Below are 21,840 nucleotides of genomic sequence, written 5' to 3' on the forward strand. Positions count from 1 at the left end.
GTGGAAGCACAGATTCTTAACCACTGGATCACTAGGAAGTCCTATGAGAGCATTTTGGTCAGTAAGAAATTGACCAGTCACCTGGCCTTGCATATTCTCCTTAAGAGTTGAGCTTGGGAGAGAGGCAGAACAAACTGACTCCTGGTTCTCTTATGGGATCTGCCTACACAAGTGAAAAAGGTGAAGACAATTCTATAGCTATTAAGCACTTATTTGATACATAATTTCATAGACTCCTCAGAACAACTCAATGAGATAGGTTTCATTAGTAACTTCATTGGAAACATGAGGAGTCCAAGGGATAGAAGAATGGAATAATCAGCCCAAGTAATCCATCTAGGTACTGGCAGGGTACACATTCAGACTAGGTGACTGCTGGTTCCTACCATTGTCATGAAATTTAAAGACCATTAGTCATCTCTGGGCTTTCCCAGAGGCTCAGCAGTAAAGCATCTGCCTGCAATGCAAGAGATGCAGGAGACTTGGGTTCGCTCTCTGGGTCAGGAAGATCCCCTGGGGGAAGGCATGGTAACCCACTCCGGTATTCTTAACTGGGAAATTCCATGGACAGAGGAGCCTGGCAGGCTACAGTTCATGGGGTAGCAAAGAGTTGGGCACAACTGAGCACGCATGCATCCGCAGTCATCTCGAGAAAATTTGGCATGACCCTTTATCCTTGCCAGGATTTGGGGTCACTGTGGGTCTGGTGATTGCATAGGAATTCCCTAAAGTATATTCCTGACCTGCAGACATCCTTCTGATTAGAAAGGAAATTTCAGTTCAAAAAAGACAAAACATCTAATAGCCATTCAACCACTGCCATTCTGCTTTCCTACACATTTCCACTCTTGGAAAGATGTCTACGTTTCTCTGATCCTTGAATAGTTCCAAAGGTTTTCCAATACCATTAGAAAACCAAATCACAAGGGCAAATTCAGCTTCATGGAAACAGATAATAGAGCTTCATTCAAATATTTAAAACCTATATTCAAATTTATACTAGGTACTGAGGACAGAGAGCTAGGAATTACAAAGCATGGGGTCTGCCAACAAGAGTTGGCAGGGATAGTCAACAGAGTCTTCATGACCCCTTGACATAATACCTCAGATTTCCAGCAACTGAACTCCTTTAATGGACTTACGGATTTGTTTACAAATGATTAGGTTTATGGAAAAGCTCCTAAGACTTCCAAAGTGTTAAGAACAGATCAAATGAAAAGATATCATATAGATATCTCTAAAACGATATCTCCAATGAGTACGCCAATTTGATTGACAAAACTGTCTGTACACCTGTTTCATGATTTAATTTTAAATTTGAAAGACACTATCTTAGCCTGAGACAAAGACTTGCTTTTTTGAAGGCAATTTATCTGGGAGCAAAGGTTAGGGATGAAAGAGTGATACAGGGAATGAAGGAGAGATGATATGAGGATGCGTTATCGCATTAGCCACCCAATGAGTGAGTGGTACTCATGCCACAGAACCTTCTGAACGTACGTCTTAGTCATGTCTGACTCTTTGCAGTTCATGGGATTCCATGAACCTTAGCCCACCAGGCTCCTCTGTCCATGGAGTTCTCCAGGCAAGAATACTGGAGTGGTTGCTGTGCCCTCCTCCAGGGGATCTTCGCGACCCAGGGAGTGAACCCTCACCTGTTATGTCTCCTGCATTTACAGGCAGTTTCTGTACCACTGTGGCCACCTGGGAAGCCACTGAACCTTCTGAAGAGTCTTAGGAAATCTCAGGACTGCTCACTCCAAAGGATGAGAGGAAGAAGCATTTACCATAGACTCACCATTAGTGACAGGTGGTCCACACTTTAGGATCATGCACTTGTGACTAGAGAACAAGTTCCTATGGGTATCCCATGTTGCAACATCAGAGAAACTCTGGAGCAGGAAGCAGGAAGTACATGGCAGGATCCTGACAGTGCCAGGTAGCAACCACTTGAATGTGGCAAAACCTCTTAGTATAAGACATGAGGCGGAGAACAAAGTGACATTCAAGAAGTCTCCAACATAAAACTATTATCAACAACCCAGATACATTTTTTTTTTTCTGGCCGCACCACAAGGCATGCAGGATCTTAGTTCTGGACCAAGGATCAAACCTACACCAGTTGCATTAGAAGCGTGGAGTCTTAACCACTGGACCACCAGGGAAGTCCCTGCTCAGACACAGTTTTTAAAAAAATTCTGCCATTCATTCATAAATGCACCCAAAAAACATTTATTAAGCATTAACCACATGCCAGTGTCTATGTTAAGTACAAGGGATAGAGTAGTTTGTCTATTATAAGTGCTTTGCTGTCTTGGAACTTGCAGTCTACTGGGGGGAATCAAGGATTCAATAAATTATTACAAAAATTACTGAATTACAATTGTGATAACTGTCATGAAGCATAGGATGATAAAGTTTCTAGTAATGAGAATCAAGGAAGGCTTCCTGGAGGAAGTGGCATTTAAGCTAAAACTTGCAGAGGAGATGGTGAAGAAAACAAAGTGTAGGAGTGTAACTAGGAAGAGAGCAACTAGAAAGCAAGTTGCAGGCAGAAAGAAGGAATGTGAACAAATACCCTATGGCAGAAAAACTTAAACTATCCTGAGTAAAAAGAAAAATCCAGTGGAACTGGAGTGGGTGAGTGAGGGGGAAACATGGGCATAAGTCGATGAGTGAGCAGGAACCATATCACGTCTGGCCTGACAGGTCAGAAAAAAGATCTCGATTGTATCCTAAGGTCAATGGGAATCTACTGAGGGATATTGCACGGGGGAATATTTACGATCAGATTTTTTTTAAAAAACATAAATCAAGGTATGCTGGTACATACAAGCAACAGAAGCTCGTAAATATCACACAGCAGGTATTTAAAAAGAGCACAGTCTGTAATGAGTACATAATCGTACAAATATAAGCAGGAGTGCCGATGGGGTGCGGGTGGTGGCCTGAGCCTGGAGTCTGGGAAGCCTTGCAGAGTTCACCTCTTTGCTGGTTTTGGAGGACTGGTTGTTCAGTTGATCTGATGCCAGGTTTGCATTTGGGTAAGCCAGGATGAAATCCCCACTGAAAACTCTTCCCCTGCTTCAGAAGCTTCAAAAGAAAATTTCTCCTCAAATTTCCACTAAGACTAACCTCGTAGGTGGGCGGTGGTAGGGACCACCTACAGGGCTTGACCTGAAAGGTGCTAAAACACCACTCCTGTTCAGTGTAAACTTTCTCTGCCCCACATTAGTGTTGAAGTTCTACCATCACCATTTTACTATGAAGAAATTTTAATTGTTAAATATAGTAGCACTGGATCTATTCTGACTTTCTGAAATGGAGTGTTCTCAGGGATGGGAGAATCTGAAGCTTTTTGAGATGACTGGCCACATAGGAATAGGGAGGGCCCGTGAGATGGGGTAGGTTACAGGAGGCATCCATAATATTGTGTATGAATCTTCACATAACACTTATGTAAACACACATGGTGTACTTAGGGCAAATACATAACTTCATAAGACGGGGAACAAAAATGACAAGGAACCTAGGCCCTGGGATTAGGCCAACCTAGATCACAACCTCTGTGACTCTGGGAAAGTTATAGCATCTGCCTTGTAGGGTGGTTGGCAGGAAAAGGAGATAGTCTGTTCAAAGGGTTAGCACTGCTCTGGGGCATAAATGTTACATTACTTGTCCTTGTGCAAGCATGTGTGTGCCAGTGTGTGAACGTGCAGATGTGGGTATGTAAGAGAGAGAGAGGATGTCCAAGAACAGGAGAGGGGAGCAGGTAGAGTTCCCACAGGAGTGGCCCTCTCTGCAGGGTGAAAGGACAGGGGCCGCTCACAGAGGAGGCAGATCAGCTTTACCAAGCAGGGACAGCAAAGGGTCTCAAATGGCAAGGGCCTTCCTAATAAGCACAAAATCTAAAGTGGAAATTAACTGAAGGAGACAGGTAATAGAGTGAGGTGTGGTAGTGTTGAAGCTCAAAACACCCTCCATAAAAGGGAGAGGAAAAAAAAAGAATTGAAAGTGATCTCTGAAATTGACACAGATCCAAACTAGGGCTCTGCACCTGGGGGACATATGACTTCATCTGTTCCATCCCTAAGATCTCCCCTGTTTTGAGCTTCAAGCATGCTTACTTTTTCAGAACTGACACGGAAGAACTTTCTAAAACAAACAAATCACCACAATCTGTTTGCTTTCTGCCTGATAAGGAATTGTCAGCCTTATGTCTGAGAGAGAAGACATAGTAAAAAGAGAACACCCACTCTCTAGTCCCAGCTCTGCCCCTAGCTCACTGAGCAACTTCAAGGAATCTCCCAACTTCAAGAATCTCTCAGCAGCCTCGTCTGCCAAAGAATTTGATTGGTCACTTTAGTCATTATCTTTTGACTTTCTGCTGTCTTAGATGAGGTCCAGCTCACCTCAACCATCTCTCCTCCTCTTAAAGTTGTATTACCACAGGACACAGTAGTGAAGGAGGCCACAGATCACCTGCCTCTTGCTCACCGTGTCTCTTGGGATGACTTATTTAATGTCTTGGGTCTCTGTTTCCTTCTTCATAAAATGAGGGTAAGAGGCCAGTGTATCATTGGGTTGATAGCAGGATTAAATGAGTTCATGAAGATAAAATATTTACAACAACACTTGGCACAGATAAGGGCTACACTACTCTGTTGTTAGGTATTAATAATAAGATTATTATTATTTACTTTATTGGATAACTTTGTAGTGTAGTGTTAAAGTGTTAAATTAAATATACTATTGATAAATCAAGAAATAGAAGTATAAGCATTATTTGGGGCTATAAAAGGCTCCAGTGGGTAGGGTAAGGAAAGCTGGAATATTGCTTTTTCTTTTTACCTTTTTAAATTTATTATTATTATTTGGACCATGCCACATAGCTTGGTGACTTGTGGGATTTTAGCTTCCCGACCAGGGACCAAACCCAGCCCTTGGCAGAGAAAGTTCAGAATTCTAACCAGTAGACCACCAGGTAATTTCTACTAGCCCTTCTGTGCTTTGATTTTTCAAGGATGTGTCTGGACTACCACAACACTGTTGCTTTGTTTTGTTTTGTTTTTAATTTCATAAGATTGAGCAAATAGATCACTCAAGTCCGTCTCAAATCTCACAGTTAAAGGACTGGCTGATTTTATAGAGTAGTACTTTTTAGGTGACCGGTTTATCTTTGTGTTCACAGCTACCTTAATACGTTTGAACTTTTCAGGAAATCCTCATAAAGGTTTGAAATAAACACAATCACCTTGGCATGTTCATAACTTGAGTGTGTTTCAATTTCCGGGAAAGGACAGAAAATGAGGAAGGGGAAATATAAACTTTGTAAATACTTAACCTTAGAGGAAATTGACTTGTATTTTGCCCCCTTGTAATCTTTTCCCTGAAATCGACTCCCACAAAGGAAGGATCGGTAGCAGAGTGTGAGAGTGCACAGGACAGAACGGCGGTGAAAGCGTTAACTGGGCTGGGTAAGGCGATCCCTGAAAAGAGTTAAGACTCGAGTTAAAGTTTTCAAAGCGGCGGCAGCAGCAGCTCCAGGAGAAACGGAAGCCGGTGGAGGGAGCCTGGCGGAGCATCGAGGACAGTGCCGAGCTGAACTCAGTCCCGGGTGGCAAGCTCAAGGTTAGTGGCCCCCCGCACACCTCCGCGTGCTGACATCTTTGGAGCTGTCTCAGGAGGCTGGGCGCCTTCTCCCAGCCTGGCTTGTCCTGTCTGCGTGACTCCACCAGTGGGGCCACCGGCTCGTGCCAACCCTCCCGCTACAGGTTCCCCTAAGCCCTGGAGCTGAGAGGGATCGGGACCTGTTCCCAAGCCACTTTCCTTAAGGAGGGGGGGGGGACTTCTCAGACATCCACAAGGAAACTGTTTCTGGAACAAGGGTAATTTTCAGAATATACACACACACAGGTACACACACACACACACACACACACACACACACACACACACACCTGTATGTACTGCCCCATCTTGGTTCTTGCAGGCTGTGACCACAATCCCAAATTCCTATCTGCTTCAGTTGAAACTGAGAAGTTGTCAAAGTAACAAAACAGGCTGTGCAACTTTATCGTGTGGGAGGGATAGTGTCTCTGAGGCTAAGATAATCAAGGTAAGAAGGCCAAAAAAAAAAAAAGAGGTACGAAAAGAAAGAAAAAAACTTTCAAGCTCCACAGCCTGGAGTTGAGGCAAAACAATTTTTGAAAATTAGGTTCTCGTAGAAATTGTACATTGCTAGAACAAAATAAAGGGGGAAGATGTACTGTGAAGGACAGAATTCTACAACTACGGGAGATTCCCATACACTTATGTAAACAGCTTGTTATCAGCGTGATGCAGATAACAGATACACTTAAAGAAGGGAAAGAGAGAAAATAGCTTCAGAGAAATTACATCCTGAGGGGCCTTTCATTTGAGATCCAGACGGACTGCTGGAAGGCTTCATCCTTGGAGCCCTGGGTCAGTTCTGTCTCCCTTCTCCCGCCTTGCTCACGGAGAGGCAATGAGTAAGTTAGTCCGGCAAGCAGTCAGAAGCTGTATTGGCTGCTCCCTCGCATCCTCCAGCAGGCAGGAGTCGAGGTCTCTACCTGCTAGCACTGAATCAGAATGAGTCATCTGAAACTTGGGTGCGGAAACAAAGTCCCTGCGAACCGCCTTATGAGGCTCTGCCTCCTGTAGGTGGGATATACCTCTGAAAGCAGTCACGGTTTTTTCCCTCTTCCTTTCTCCTTCAGACAAGCGGGCATCCTGACGCTCTCAAGAAGCCCCGTCTCTGCCCCACTGGCTCAGCTGACCCGACCATGTGGACTCTGCCCCTCCAGGTCAGGACTGGAGTTTTAAAATAAAATGGATGACGTGACGTTACTTGATCTTCTGGAGTGCCCCGTGTGCCTTGAAAAGCTCGATGTCACCGCCAAAGTTCTCCCTTGCCAGCACACCTTCTGCAAGCCATGTCTCCAGAGGATTTTCAAGGCCCACAAGGAGCTGCGGTGCCCCGAGTGCAGGACCCTGGTGTTCTGCAGCATCGAGGCGCTGCCGGCCAACCTGCTGCTCGTGCGCCTTCTGGACGGCGTGCGGGCCGGACAGAGCTCCGGGAGAGGGGGGTCCTTCCGCCGGCTCGGGGTGCTGACCCCACAGGACGGCAGGAGGAGCAGGACTCACCCCAGAGGTCCGCAGTGCAGTCCTTTCCGACTGGTGCCTAACGTCAGAATCCACATGGATGGGGTAAGAAAGATCTCTGTTCCTTCGTGTTTCCTTGGAGGTTTGGTTTGTGTGCGCCAGCAGTTGGGGCTTCTCTTCTTTTAGCTGTGTTTCAAAGAGCCGCTGCCGAGGATTCCCTGAGGATAAGTTTCTGTGGGTGGTGATTGTCGTACTGAGACTCAGTGGAACCCTGAGCCTATCCAGTCCAATCAGGAACTCTTAAAATTCTTAAAGCTACCCAGGTCCTCCCTGCTTGTAGTCCAGAAGGTGGTGGAACATGGAAAGCCTTCTTGATTGTTTATTTATTTATGTGTTTGTTTTTGACTGCACTGGGTCTTCCTTGTGGTGCGGAGGCTTCTCATTGCAGTGGCTTCTCTTGTTTGGAAGCGGGAGCTATAGAGCCTGGCTCGGTAGTTGTGGTGCACAGCTTAGTTACTACTGGCATGTGGGATCTTCCATGACCAGGGATCGAACCCGTGTCCCCTGAATTGGCAGGTGGATTCCTAACCACTGGACCACCCGGGAAATCTTTTGATTATATTCTTGGTACCAGGGCATGGGAAATGCACAGAGGATGAGAAAAAGAAAAACAAATCCAACTGCTTGTCGCTTTTGTGATCTCAGAGAAGTTACTAAATGTCAGGTTTTGTTTGCATTTTACCCAAGTCCCTCTTTCCACTCCCAGTCATAAAGTGCCATGATGACAATGCTCATTCACAATCACTCAAAGTTATCAAGACACTGGACACATAAAGTTCGATCGAGAAGGAAGCATATATGTGGGTGGAGTGACTGACAGGAAAGGCTGGGCTGTGAAGTACAACTGACATGTACAGGAGCCCCGAAGATGTGTCTTATTTTACAAAATGAATAAAGCATACAGAAAATGCACATCAGAGCCTGCCATGAAAAATGAAGCGCCTCAGGCGAGCCGCAAGAGATCACCCAGTAATGCGTTTGTGTTTGGACAACGTGAATCGTCCTGTCCAGCCTTGTGGGCACATCCTTGAGACTTTATATGATCTGACTGTGAGCCTCATTCTGAGAAGCTGGGGAAGGGGATAACTTGAGAGAAGATCATGGTCCTGTGGCTACAGGAGGATTATTGGCTGTCACCCCCAGAGTCAGTGTGTCCAAGTGGGCATGGCACGCCATGGCCTGGGTGGTTGGCATACTCAGAAATTCTGTGAAGTGCCACGTAAAGCAAGCTTTAACCCTGGCAGCTAACCACGACTTTAACCATGACTCCCTGCTGTGAAAGAGTAGCAGAGGGAGGGAGGGTCTTCCCCGGACTCCTTCCAAGGAGAATAGGCTTGGGTGTGCATTCAGGACAAGTTTCTAAAATATTCTTCTCAACAGCCTATTACTCCTTGGGCTCCCTGCACCCTTAAGCCACCCATGCAGCAGGGTAGTGTGGAAACTTTCCAAAAGGAGAGCAGGAAGAAACCAGGCTTCAGTGTGATTTCTTCACAGCAGACTTTTTACTGCCATTGTGCCTGTGTGTGAGAACACATTCCACAAAAGGGCTTGGTGCCCTCCTTTAAGGCTCCTTATTAGCCCCAGGTCTAGTCATCAATCAGAATCCACAGGCTTGGAAGAGGAGGGGTAGGGGCGCAAGCTTTCCCAGGCAGGCTGTGTTTACAGAGCATCAGGCTGAACCTCGGGTCAGCAGATCTCCCTTTGAATTCCTGAGACCCAGCAACCTCTCTCCTCCCTCACCCTGCAAAGTCTGACTTGCCTCCCCGCAGGGCGGAGTATCATCCATCACTCAGAGAGTGCTGGGAGACTGGGAGGAGGCAAGTCCCCTATCAACTTCGCATATTTTTGTTCATGCTTTCTTCTTTTTGATGTGGCTATGTTGCTAAGAAAAGGTAGCAACAGATGGAGCCACAGCTACCTACTTTTTGAACCACAGCGAATTCCCAGGTCCCTCCTGGCATGGGGAGCTATAGGAACTAGAGCTCTTATTCTCTTATAGGAATAAGAGACAGCCAGTAAGATCCTGCGTGTCCCTGGAAGTCTTTCCCAAGGACCCATCACTTCAGACCAAGGGGCCGGTGACGGGGTTGTGCCCATCCTCCGAGCTGCACTGGACCGAGTCCTGCCATGAGGCTAAAACAAACCAAGCCATTGAGGGTACCTGCTTTCCAGCAGCACCTGGTTTAGTGAAGATGCTCTGTGAGAGGGCAGAGCCGGGGGCCACTCCACACCCTCACCCATTTCCTCCCTTTCCTGAGCCCACCTTTCTCCGTGTGGCTCATCTCATCCCTTTTGACTCTCTCAGTGGGGATGTGAACAAACTATTCCTGGATGTAAATACAGCTATAATTCTGCATCCTGTTTTACTCCCCCCAGTTGTAGCTGCCTCTCCTGAAGTGTGAAAGCAATGGTGCATCCCTGGGTTCAGACAATTGCAGATGATCTGAGAGTCTACACACTGTTCTGAGAGGCAGAAGTGTGGCCTTACATCCTCAGTCAAACCCTCATCAAGCTACTTGCCCTCTTGGCCTCAGTTTACCCAACCCAGTCAACTCTTAATATTTACTACCCCTCTTCCTCCAGGATAGTGTAAACATTATCTTTACAACATACTCATATCACCTTAGAAAACCTATGCTGGGTAAATGCAAAGCATCATCATTATCATTCATTTAAGCTGACTATATGACTGTGGGCAAGCCACTTCAGCTTGCTGGGTCTCAATTTAAAATTCTGTAAAATGGGAAAATGTATTATAAGAGTGGAGAGCCATGGTGAGGCTTAACTAATGAGTGTTTTCAAGGCACTTTGAGATCCTTAGATGAAAGGCATTTGGAAGATCTGTTATCGTAGTAAACATTATTATTGACTGTTTATTGTGCCCTGTTGTGCATGAGACATTCTACAAAACACAGCAGGAGTGATAGTCCTTGCAGGAGAGTGTAATAGGTGTTATTATTGAACTTGAGTCTACAAGGAGTCCAGGCCAGTATAATACTAAGTGTAAAGTACTCTACTAATAGGGTATAAACAACCTGTTGTCACTGGGTACCATTTTGCAAAATACCTCTTCCAGAGGACTCAGTGTTAAGGTGGCATTCTCAAAGAGTTAATTTAATTTCGTGTTCAGGAGCTTTTTAAGTCCAAAGTCTGTTCTGCTCACCTTGCGTCATCTAAAAAACAAGCTCATCGAGATCTTTCTGTTGGCTCAGAGAGGTCTGGTACGTTCTGTGCTAGCCAGTGTGCCAGGGTGGAACCAAGAGCCACACTTCATAGTGCCAACTCAAGAGAGAAAAAAAAAATAGTCCATTGTGCCTACCTGTCTAAAACCCTCCCAAGCCAGTTGTGTAAAAAGAAAGCTTGAGAAATGGCTTTAGGTTTCTATAGCAGGCAATTATTTCAAGCCAACACGTAAGACCAACAGACTCCTGGAGGACCCATGTCAGTGCTGATGTCATTGGTTCTTATTCCTTCCCATATTGTGGCCGAGCCAAAGGAACTTTGCAAGTCTTCGAGAAGATTATGGGCTTCTAAATTGCTGATCGCTCTTCCTCCTTCCTCCACTACCCTTTAATAGTATTTCTGATTTAGAACAGGCAGGAAAGCAGTGAAGCTAAAAACTTGCAAAGTTAGACTTTGAAAAAGCCAGAATTCAGATTCTGATTCTGCCTCTCGACAGTTGCATACTTTGGATGAACCTCAGGGCCAGCCTCCAATTCCCCTTCTGAAACCTGGAGATAATAGCAGTACCTACCTCTGAGGGTTGTTGCTGCTGCTAAGTCGCTTCAGTCGTGTCCGACTCTGTGCGACCCCATAGACAGCAGCCCACCAGGCTCCCCCGTCCCTGGGATTCTCCAGGCAAGAACACTGGAGTGGGTTGCCATTTCCTTCTCCAATGCATGAAAGTGAAAAGTGAAAGGGAAGTCGCTCAGTCGTGTCCGACTCTTCTCGACCCCATGGACTGTAGCCTACAAGGCTCCTCCATCCATGGGATTTTCCAGGCAAGAGTACTGGAGTGGGTTGCCATTGCCTTCTCTGTTCTGAGGGTTGTTGGGGAGAAATAAATGAGACAGTTCATGTCACTTAGCTCGTAGCACCGTGACTGGTTCATATTATGTGCTCAATAAATTTTAGCTGGTATTGCTATTGTTATTAAAGCAACTCAAGACTTTCCACGCTAAATTATGCACCATCTCTCTTGTTAATCGAGTGTCCCCCAGAGATGGTCCTTGGTACCCTGATTTTTGGTTGGTATGTGTGTCTCCAAAGGATGTGAGGCCATAATTCACGTGTGTGATTCCTCCCAGCATGAGCTGGCTTGGCAGTTCATTTCCAAGACCCTTTAGGAGCTAGGAATGGATTCTAGGAGAAACAATACTCGCCAGCTTCTCTTCCCCAAATGGTGAGCTCAGCAAAACACCATACATGGAGCAACAACCTGGTCCAGCTTCCCAGCATTGCCAATGCCTCATTAGCATCTGTCTTTCCTTTCCCCTGCATCTTTCAATCCCCAACACAAATGTCGCCGTCCTGGGTCTTGCAGGGCCAGACTCTCTCGCTTCTTTGTTAAACATCATGCCAACCACACACATTCCTATCTTGCTTGCCCTACCTCAGCAAGAACACACCTGCCACCTCCAGCACACAGACCAGGTGGTTGTGTCCTAGAAACTTCTTCAGCTGGTGTGGCAAGCAGTTGAGATGAAAAATGAGGTCAGAAGGCACAGGGGGGAACTGAGGCTGGGGAGAAACCAAAGGGCATCCAGGCCCTTTCCTGGGTCTCAGCTGCTGTGTCCTGCAGCAGTGCCGCGACACACATGGTCATCTCTGCTAAATTTGCAAGGCAGTTAAAACCATCCCAAGCCCTTGAAGATAGCAGGCAGATGGCACTGGGTCAGCGAGGCCTGGATGTGGCACGTGGAGGAGCCAAGTTTGAGAAGTCAGGAGACCCAGATAGTTCTCCGGCTCCCCCCACCTTTGCAAACCTTTGACAAAACCATATGGCTCCAAACTGACTTGACCCCTACCCTCTGTCGATATACCACCCTCTTCATTACAGTCCTCCCCATTTCACTGATTACTGTTTAAGGACTGTGGTCAAATAGAGCTGAGTTTGTGCTGGTATTCAATTACTTTTGAGCTGTGAGGCCTCAGGCAAATCACTTAACCTCTCTGATCCCCAGTTTCCATATTTGTGCAATGGTGATATTAATGGTATACATATGTCATAAGGTTACAAGAGATGATGTATGTAAAATGCTTAGTATACTATGGTAAATGTTAAGTAACAAAACAGCAACAGTAGAGGACAAAGTTTGGAGCTTTGGATTTGGAGCTCTTTGTACCCACACATAAACATACAGAGACCTCTGTTCAAAAATTAAGCAAAGGGGATAACAAAAGAAAAAGGGGTTCCTGACAAGACAAAACTAGGGACTTCCCTGGTGGTCCAGTCGTTAAGACTCCATGCTCCTAATGCAGGTGGCATGGGTTTGATCCCTGGTTGGAGAACTAAGATCCCACATTCCAAGTGGTGTAACCCAAAAGCAAAGGGACAGAACTACAGTGATGAAAAAGTGTGGTTTTCAGTGGTGACCAGGGGTTATGGGTTGGGAGAGGATTTATAAAGGATAGCATGAGGGAGTTTTATGGGATGAAGGGACTATCCTGCATCCTGTTTGTGATGAAAGTTAAATGAATCTATGTATGTGTTAACATTCATATGAATATATGCCAAGAGGGGAAAAAGTCAATTTCATTGTATGCCAATGTTTAAAATAATATTTTTAAAAATGAAAGGAAGCTCTTGTACATTTCTTTGAGTCTCTACCTGATTTTCACCTGGCCTGCTCTGATGTCCCTTCATGTCTGTGTGTATTGGGTCAACGCTATTTTGGAGAAGGATTTTGCCATCATTTAAGCAATCAGGGTAATTCCTGCGGGTGGGCTTCTCTCTGTTTTAGCAAACTATTCTATTAACTGCTTCAGTTTTCTCATCAGTTAGAGGTATCTGGCCAGTAGACAAACAGCAGCGCATCCCCTGGTGGAGATGGCCCAAGCAGATGGCTGGGGCAGAAGGTTCTCCTTACTCAACCTCAATTATCCATCATGTGCACTGGGGCGTGTCACCTAAGGGATTAGTCAGTGCATATTTCATGTTGTTTCGATGCCTCTTAGGAAAGGTTGTCTGCCCATGTGTCCCTTCATACTATGAAGAGATTATGGAACAAGGGAAAGTGCTTGTTCAGCCCTTGACACGCAAAGAGCATCCCCACCTATCTCATTCCAGACGCCACTGCATAGCTTTTGGCTGAGCAGGGACCAGCTCACATATGGTTCTCTTCAATCTCAATATCTTCCCCCTTTTTCATTTATTTAATTTAATTTATTTTTTTTATTTTATTTTGCCTTCTGGGACTTTGTTGAGGTGTGCAGGCTCTTCACTGGGCACGTAGGATTTCTCTAAGTTGCATCATGCAGGGGTTTTTTTGTGCTATCGAGCATGGGCTCTAGAACACCTAGGCTCAGTAGCTGTGGTGCTCAGGCTTAGTTGCCCTGTGGCATATAGGATTTTAGTTCCTGGACCAAGGATCAAACCTGTGTCCCCTGCATTGGAAGGCAGATTCTCAACCACTGGACCACCAGGGAAGTTCCTCTTTCTCATTTTCAAATCTATACTTATGTGTTAGACCTGTCTTTGACAAACTGTATTATGTAAGTCATTAATGGAGGTTCCATAAAGCTCCAGAGTCAAAGAAACCTGAGGTTGAAACAGAGTTAAACCTTTTTTCTTTGCTGCAGGACTTTTTCGTACTTTTAGTACTAAAGAATGGTGAATCTCCAAAGAGCAGACAATGATAAGAAACATTTCCCAAATTCCTGTGACAGTGGTAACCCTAAGACTTTTATTAGTGCCCTGAGTTATATGAATTGTCCACAGAACAAATTTTGGGAAATGTTGTCTCATATTAATGCAGAGATAGCTGAGCCCTCAAAGAGAATCCCTATTATAATTAGAGACTACTGATGCATTCCAAGAAGAGTTGTAGGCAAGTTTTTGTCGTTAGAAGATATTTTTGGAAAACTGTTTGAAACTTGCTACCACCAGTTTCTGCAGTATTTATTTAGCTTCTATCATTTTATTTTTTGGTCATGCCACACATCATATGGGGTCTTAGTTTACCCACCAGGGATCAAACCCACATCCCTTGCACTGGAAGTACAGAATCTTAACTGCTGGACCACCAACGAAGTCCCTTAGCTTCTGTCAGTAGTCAGCCATAGGTACTGTGGGAATCTACCCAACAAAGTAAAGATTCTACCTTCCCAGTGCTTACTGTCTGATGGTAAAACCAACTAATTAGATACGTGTATTAAGCATATGTGTATAAATATATACATACATATCCCTAATTTAAAGACATTATCTATTATAAGATACATTATTTAGTTATAGCCCTAAAGGGAATAAAAAAAGCACTACTATATTAGATGTTCACTGTAAGATACATCCAATTTTAGAAATGTTAAGATATGAAAAAAGGACTGTCTTACTGAAGAGTACATATTGTCTGATTCCATTTATATAAAATTCCAGAAATGGCAAACTATAGTGCTTTTTGGGTAATGCAAATGTTTTATGTGGTGTTATATAGGTTTGTCTAAATTCATCAAATCGTACACTTAAAAAGAGTACATTTTTGGTGTGTATATATATATATATATATAACCCAATAAAGTGATTAAGACAAAGAAGTCTTAGACTCAAAAGATACTGGTTTATGAAAATGTCAGATGAGGAGGTGGTTCAGTTTAAGGGAAATGAAGTTTGTCTAAAAAAAGAAACTTCCTTTAAAAATATGGGCATTTTAATGGTAGGAAGGACACGGTCAGAGAATGAAAAGGCAGGGTCTAGTCTGGGCACGTGGGTGCTAGGAAAGATGGGATATCTTGAACAGAATGAAAGTTGGAAGAGAGGGAGAAAGAGATGGAGAGGAGTTGGCGTGACTGGTTATCTGCTTCAAAACCACCACTAGGAAGGCACATGTCAATTACTCTGTAATTAAGTCTCTCTGTGTCTACTTCCATGTAATCACGTGGCCTATGGGTTGTATCTACCTGATGGATTCAGAGCAGCCAAACAAGATATCTCTGCTCTGAACAGACGGCCAAGCTCCCTGGGTAAACTGAAGAGCAGTTTCCACTTCACTGGCAGACGGACCACTCTTTTTCATTGAAATGGTCAGGTTACCTGACAACCCCAGCATGCAGGAACACTAGCCAGCACATCCACAGCAAGGGGCAGAACACAGGGCAGGGAAAGACAAGTCTATTCGTCATGAGCTGCTTCCTGCAACTTGGGTCTGTGTCAGCTGCCAGGGTCACACTGTTCCCGATGCCTGGCTCAGAAGCCAGGGCATTCAACAGACTGCTTCTAAGTGCCTGCTACGTGCCAGGCTCCATCTTGAAAGCTCACACCTTTGAAAGCTCACAGCAGGAATGCTCATGGGCTCAGACTCCAGGACTCAAATAGCAGCTGAGTTCACTTTAGATCTCTGTCATTTTTCCAATCTTTTATCCAAGCAGCAGCACAACAGGCAACTTGTCCTGGGTCTGGGTCTGGGTCTCAGTACCATGCTTGGAGCACAAACCTACAGTCTGGTCCAGATTAGGAACCCTCAAATGTTTTTTGAATTAATTAATGAACACATTCACGTTTTTGGTAGACTTTATGGAGTCATGGAATAATAACCCCTCATAATGTGGAAATGAACTCTTCCTGAATTGAGCCATGACAAAGCTCTATGAGGAATGAGCAGCGTATTATATTAGGCATAAAGCCACGTGGTGAATGAAATATTCTGGAGGTGAATCACCTTATTAAATACCTTTTGGGGTGACAGACAGTACTGCCCAGAAAACATAGTGGGCCAAGTTCAAAACCACTTAGCTCATGAATTGTTAACCCTAAGAAGATAGGAAATGTGTCTCCATATATGACCAAATTCCTGTATCGGAATCCACAAATGCTATGTACTCCTCTGATGGTGGGAAAAATATTCATAGTGAGTTAATTTACACTTAGCCCCAGTGGCAGAAAAGACGAAACATCAGAAGAATTTGCCAACAAGTTATGTACTAAACTGGCCTGGCCTCCTCCATGAAGGAAGCAGCATTTCAGGTAGGAACATGGCTCCTACACCTCTCAGGCTGACCAACCTATGTCACACATGTATATAATATAGAGAGCGTAAAACTGGCATTTTTAGCCCCTTTTGTGTGTGTAGGGCCATCGCATTAAGTATATTTATATTGTTGTGCACCCAGCACCACTATCCATCTGTCTCCAGAAGTTTTCATCATCCCATACTGAAACTCTGTACCAATTAATAGCTCCTCATTGCCTCCTGGTGTGTATGTGTAAGTGTGCGTGTGTGTGTGTGTGTGTGTGTGTGTGTGTAGATAGATTGACAAATAGATATTCACATGTATATTTTTTAACTTCTTTCTGGGTAAGAGGAATAAGTCTTTTAATATCATTTTTTAAATATATACTCTAATTTTCTGCTGCTTCTGACCTTAGACTTCCAATGAGATAAGCAAACAAGATAATGCTGTGATTCAGAACCAAGGCTCTTCATTCATGTGTACTGGCTGTATGCTTCTGGTCAAGTTATTTAGTAACTCTGAGCATCATTGTTACAAGATGAAAATAGGAATCTTAGCTCCTAGGGTTCTTGGGAGGATTCAATGAGGCAGTTCCTGTAAACTGCTTAGCACAGGGTCTGGATGAGGTAAGCTCCTGCTAAGGGTGAGCTGTCTGCTCGCACTCATCTGGGTAGGTTAACTTGTAAAGCACTACCACGCTTATTGCGGTCAGCCTGCTATTTTACTGCATTGAAGACATGGGGGTAACTGTGATCGTGGCTTCATTTGGAGGATAAGTCAAGACAATTCTTGTAAAGTTCTTAGCACAGGGCGTGACACACAGTACTTCTTGATAATAATTGTGAGGCATTATTATTATTTCCTATGCCTCATTCAATCAGCAAGCATATACAGGATGCCTTTTATGAGTAAGACCCAATGCCAGGCTCTAGTGAAGAACAAAAGCAAATAATATATGATTCTTATTAACATGTAGACATGGAATAGACCCAGGAAAACTGAGTAATTCACCAAAATGGCTGAAACCCTGCTTTAAAGAGCTCATGGACTTTGGGGAGGCAGCCACGTAAGGTAATAATTACGAGGCAGATAATAAGTGTTAAAACAGAGACTTACTGTGTCAGGCACTGGGTAAAGCACTCTTTACTACAGAATCTACAGAATCTCATTTAACTCTACAAATCTGAGTTGACTGTTCCCGTTTTGTCTACTTCACACATACGAGGTTTGTGCTCAAGAAGAGCTCATATACGAAAACACAATGGGAGAAAACGGGTGCAGATCAAAATTGAGCATTCCTGTGCTTGTGTTCAGGGCAGTTGTTGAGGTTGCATTTTATTTTATTTTTTTAATGCAGCTTGTTGTCTAGTTGTGTCTGACTCTTTGCAATCCCATGAACTGTAGCCCACCAGGTTCCTCTGTCCATGGGATTCTCCAGGCAAGAATACTGGAGTGGGTTGCCATTTCCTTCTCCAGGGGATCTTCCTGACCCAGGGATTAAACCCTCATCTCTTGCGTTGGCAGGCGGATTCTTTACCACTGAGCCACCAGGGAAGACTTAAATGCAGCTAGTCTTTGTTTGTTTTTAATTTTATTTATTTCTTTACTTGGCTGCACTGGGTTTTAGTTGTGGCACTTGGGGTTTTTAGCTGCTGCATGTGAACACTTTAGATGTGGTATGTGGGGTCTAGTTCCCTGATCAGGGATTGAACTCCAGACCCTGCATTGGGAGTGTGGAGTCTTAGCCACCGGACCACCAGGGAAGTCCCTGCAGCTAGTCTTATTCTTGACCATTCACAGCAACCCATGACACTGAGGACTGCAAACCTCAAAATACACTGAGAGGCACGTACACTGGGTGGGGAGCCCTGGCATCATGGTCCCCACACCGCTGGTTTGAAAAAATATGCCTTTTGGCTGCCATTCACACTCACAACATGGAAAGGCAAGAGAACTGATGAGAGAGCTTGGATTATTCACTGTTAATCTTCCTTGAGAAGCTAAGGAGAAAGAAGACAAATATTTCCCAGAGTGCCTGACGCAAACCACCCCCGTTTAAGGGTATCAGCCACCTGCCAGTGTTGGAGAAGGCAAGTGTGGAACCACTTGCCTAACTGGAAAATTGGTCCACATAGTCAGCTGCAGCCCATCCTCCCATCTCAGTGTCCCCTTCGCTCCTCCAGAAAGTCAGCCCTCTGTCCCAAATCCCAAGCCAGTCAGCTGCAGGTTCCTCAGGCTCTCCGAGACTACCCTCCAGCCTCCCAGCATATGTAAGCTCCTGAGGTTAAGGAGGTGTCTTGTCTTCTCTGTACCCAGCAGAGTGCCTGAAATGCAACCAGAATTCAATAAATATTGAAGTACTGAATACGTAGTGTTGGTGATAATGCAAGAAACTGCAGTTAGATTCAGCATCTTTAAGGCCCTGGTGTTTTTGCCCGGGACAAGAGGAAAGGAGACATCCCCACTATCTCATCCCCCGGATCCCTTTCAGCCCCTGTCTTGTTGACCAGGGTGTTTCTTGACTCAAGGCCAGGTGTGTTAGGAATGGCACATAAGTGCTTGCAGGGGATTCAGAGGTGAAAAAAAGAAGTCAGACCAGTATGGAGCCAGATAGAGAGAACACCAAAACTGGCAAGTGCGTTCCTCTGAGCAGGTTCCCCTGGTTTTGCACAATTAAGGATGATATCGCCACACACATAGGAGTATTTTAATTGGTTGCCAAGGCAATGCGGCAGAGTCAGTGGGCATGAAGCAGGAATAGATCTCTGCAGAGCTGTGCTCAGGAAGGGTGCTTGGCTGTGACATTAACGAGCTGCCTGGATAGGAGAAAGGCAGGGCTGCCATAAATCTTATTTGGGGCTTTTCTTCAGTATATGAAAATGGTAGAGAAAGGGAGGGGCAAAAGAGAAAACTTCTCTTTCTGGCCCTCTGGAGAAGCAGGAGAGGTAATCGTCTGGATTTCAAGTTTCTCCTCGGAGTGGTGAACTTTTGTGGATGAGAGAAATCCAAGGAGATTTGGTTGCATGCTGGAAGGAAGAAGGAATAGGATGACTGAAGAACAGAAGGAGATGACAGTGTTTTCTTCTTCTTGAGAGATCATAAAAAGGGCCCAGGATGCAGGAGCCTGTATTTTCACAAAAAGAACACTTTCTATCAACTCCTTTTACTTCCCTTTGTGTGAGCAAGGAAAAGAATTTGCTATTAAATACATTTCTTTTGGGGGCTTCCCAGGTGGCACTAGAGGTAAAATACCCGCCCGCAAATACAGGAGACATAACAGACACAAGTTCGGTCCCTGGTTGGGAAGATCCCTGGGGAAGGCATGGCAACCCACTCCAGCATTCTTGCCTGGGAAATCCCAGGCACAGAGGAGCCTGGCTGCCTACAGCCCATGGAGTCACAAAGAGTTGGACATGACTGAAGTGCTTAGCATGCATGCATGTTTCTATTTACTTTTTTATTTTCTTAAGTTTTTGAATAACTAAGTTTTTGTTTTTTTTCACAATCATAGAACTTTGTGGTTGAGACAGGTCCTGGGTTTTCTAACTTCTCTGTTTTACTTGCTGTCCCACAACCTAGAGAATCAGGCAAATTCCATCACATGGAATGCTCGTCCTGATGGCCTGGGCAAGGAGGGTGGGACCAGAAGAGAGAGAAGCCAGAAAGGAGGTGGACATTTCTCATTAGCACCTTAATAAGTATGACCATCACGCAGCACACACCGTGTGCCAGACACTGTGAAATAAGTATGATTTTCTTGAATTCTCCCAACAACCTCTGGAAGTCCATGATGTTTTCTCATTTTACAGATGAAAGAAGAGGCAGGATTTGAACCAGGTTTGCCTACATCCAACGACTGGGCTCTTAACAAGATCAGTTAGGGTGTCCAGAACAAGCATGGTGCTCCCTTGGCACCTCAGGGAGCCCTGCACCATCTGCCATTGCCGGTCACTTTCTGTTGGCACCAACACCACCATTCTAATGTGGTTGATAGACTTCCAGAGTACGAGGTAATCTCTAACCAATCCAGCTCCGTGTGCATGATATGCTGTGTCTTAACTGGATGCCACTTGGTCATAAATTGAAGGGTTTAAGTAGTAGAAATGAGTCTAAGTGAGGGGATAGAGAGGGAGACAAGAGAGGAGGAAATGGAGTCAGAGAAAAGAGAAAGGTAGGGATAGAGAAAGGCAGAAAAGATGCATGGGAGATGTAGACAGGGGCGACAGAAACCAGGAAGGAAGGAGGAGGAAAGGCAGAAGCTGGTCAAGGCAACAAGTGTGTGGGAGTAGCGGGGCTGGGGGGGCAACCTGGGGGAGATATGTTATCAGGAGACATGTCAGGCTTTGATCCAAAGCTGGTCTGCTTTTCTTGAACTTAAACAGAGTTAGAACAAAATATTTATGCTCCATTCCTTTCAGAAACCTGTCATCAGGACAGGCAAAATGGTCTATTATAGGTGGGGAAAAATAGAGCCTGAAATTCAGGAAAGTCAGCTTTTAATCCTGGCTTAGCTGAGAACCACCCTGTGACATGAAATGTATCCGAGTGCTTATTAAATGTTAGCAGTTACTATGGTTAAAGAAAAAGGCAGATTCTCTGAGTCTCTGAATTCCGCTGTATCACAGATTTTACAGAATATGGAAATGATTCAGAAGTATTTGCATTTATGTTTTAAAGAAAAAGATGCATAAATTTCTCCCTTTTCAAGGCTTCTCTGGTGGTTCAGTGGTGAAGAATCCACCTGCTGATGCAGGAGGCGCTGGTTCAATCCCTGGCTCAGGAAGCTCCCCTGGAGAAAGAAATGGCAACCCACTCCAATATTGTTGCCTGGGAAATCCCATGGACAGAGGAGCCTGGCAGGCTACAGTCCATGGGGTTGCAAAAGAGTTGGACACAACTTGCACATTGTTGCAAGTGGCAAAATTTCATTCTTTTTCCTAGCTGAATAATATTCCATTGTATATATGTACAGCACATCTTCATTCATTCACCTGTTGATGAGCACTTGGGTTGCTTCCATATCTTGGCAAGTGTAAATAGTGCTGCTCTGAATACTGGGGTGCATGTATCTTTTCAAATGGGAGGTTTGGGCGTTTTTCACATGTATGCCCAGGAACGGACTTGCTGCAGCTTGTGGTAGTTCTATTTTCAGGTTCTTGAGGAACCTCCACACTGTTCTCCACAGCAGCTACACAAATTTACATTCCTACATGTTGGCGATTTTTGTTATTGTTTAGTATTAGTATTGCCCCTGTCTTTGCATAGTTGTCCATCTTATTCTACTGGGAGCGCCTGGTCCAGAATCCAGTTGCCTTTTGCTTAAACTATCTAAAAAGTAAACAGATCTGTCTTATGAAAGATCTCTGAAGTATCTCCACACTGGAATTTCAGGAAGCAATGACACAGTCTTAGAGAATGTCTCTTGAGATCTCTTCCAGTAAAGAGCCTCCAGCCATAATAAACCTTGCTAATCAATACTGTAACAGG

General features: G+C 44.6%; 1 protein-coding gene across 4 annotated transcripts in view; it reads left to right on the forward strand.

The window, feature by feature from the left end:
• Positions 1-5,414: 5,414 nt before the first annotated feature.
• Positions 5,415-21,840, forward strand: part of SH3RF2 (SH3 domain containing ring finger 2) — a 148,862-nt gene continuing 132,436 nt past the window's right edge. For 2 of the 4 annotated variants that reach the window (XM_070793744.1, XM_070793743.1), the window contains exons 1-2: positions 5,416-5,631; positions 6,741-7,230. In XM_070793744.1, coding sequence (XP_070649845.1) covers positions 6,853-7,230 — 378 coding nt within the window. In that variant the 5' untranslated portion in view covers positions 5,416-5,631; positions 6,741-6,852. Of the gene's footprint in view, positions 5,632-6,740; positions 7,231-21,840 lie in introns of all 4 variants that reach the window. The other 2 variants (XM_070793745.1, XM_019963516.2) reach the window with 2 other exon arrangements.

Source organism: Bos indicus, chromosome 7, assembly GCF_029378745.1.
Source record: "Bos indicus isolate NIAB-ARS_2022 breed Sahiwal x Tharparkar chromosome 7, NIAB-ARS_B.indTharparkar_mat_pri_1.0, whole genome shotgun sequence".
NCBI lineage: Eukaryota > Metazoa > Chordata > Mammalia > Artiodactyla > Bovidae > Bos > Bos indicus.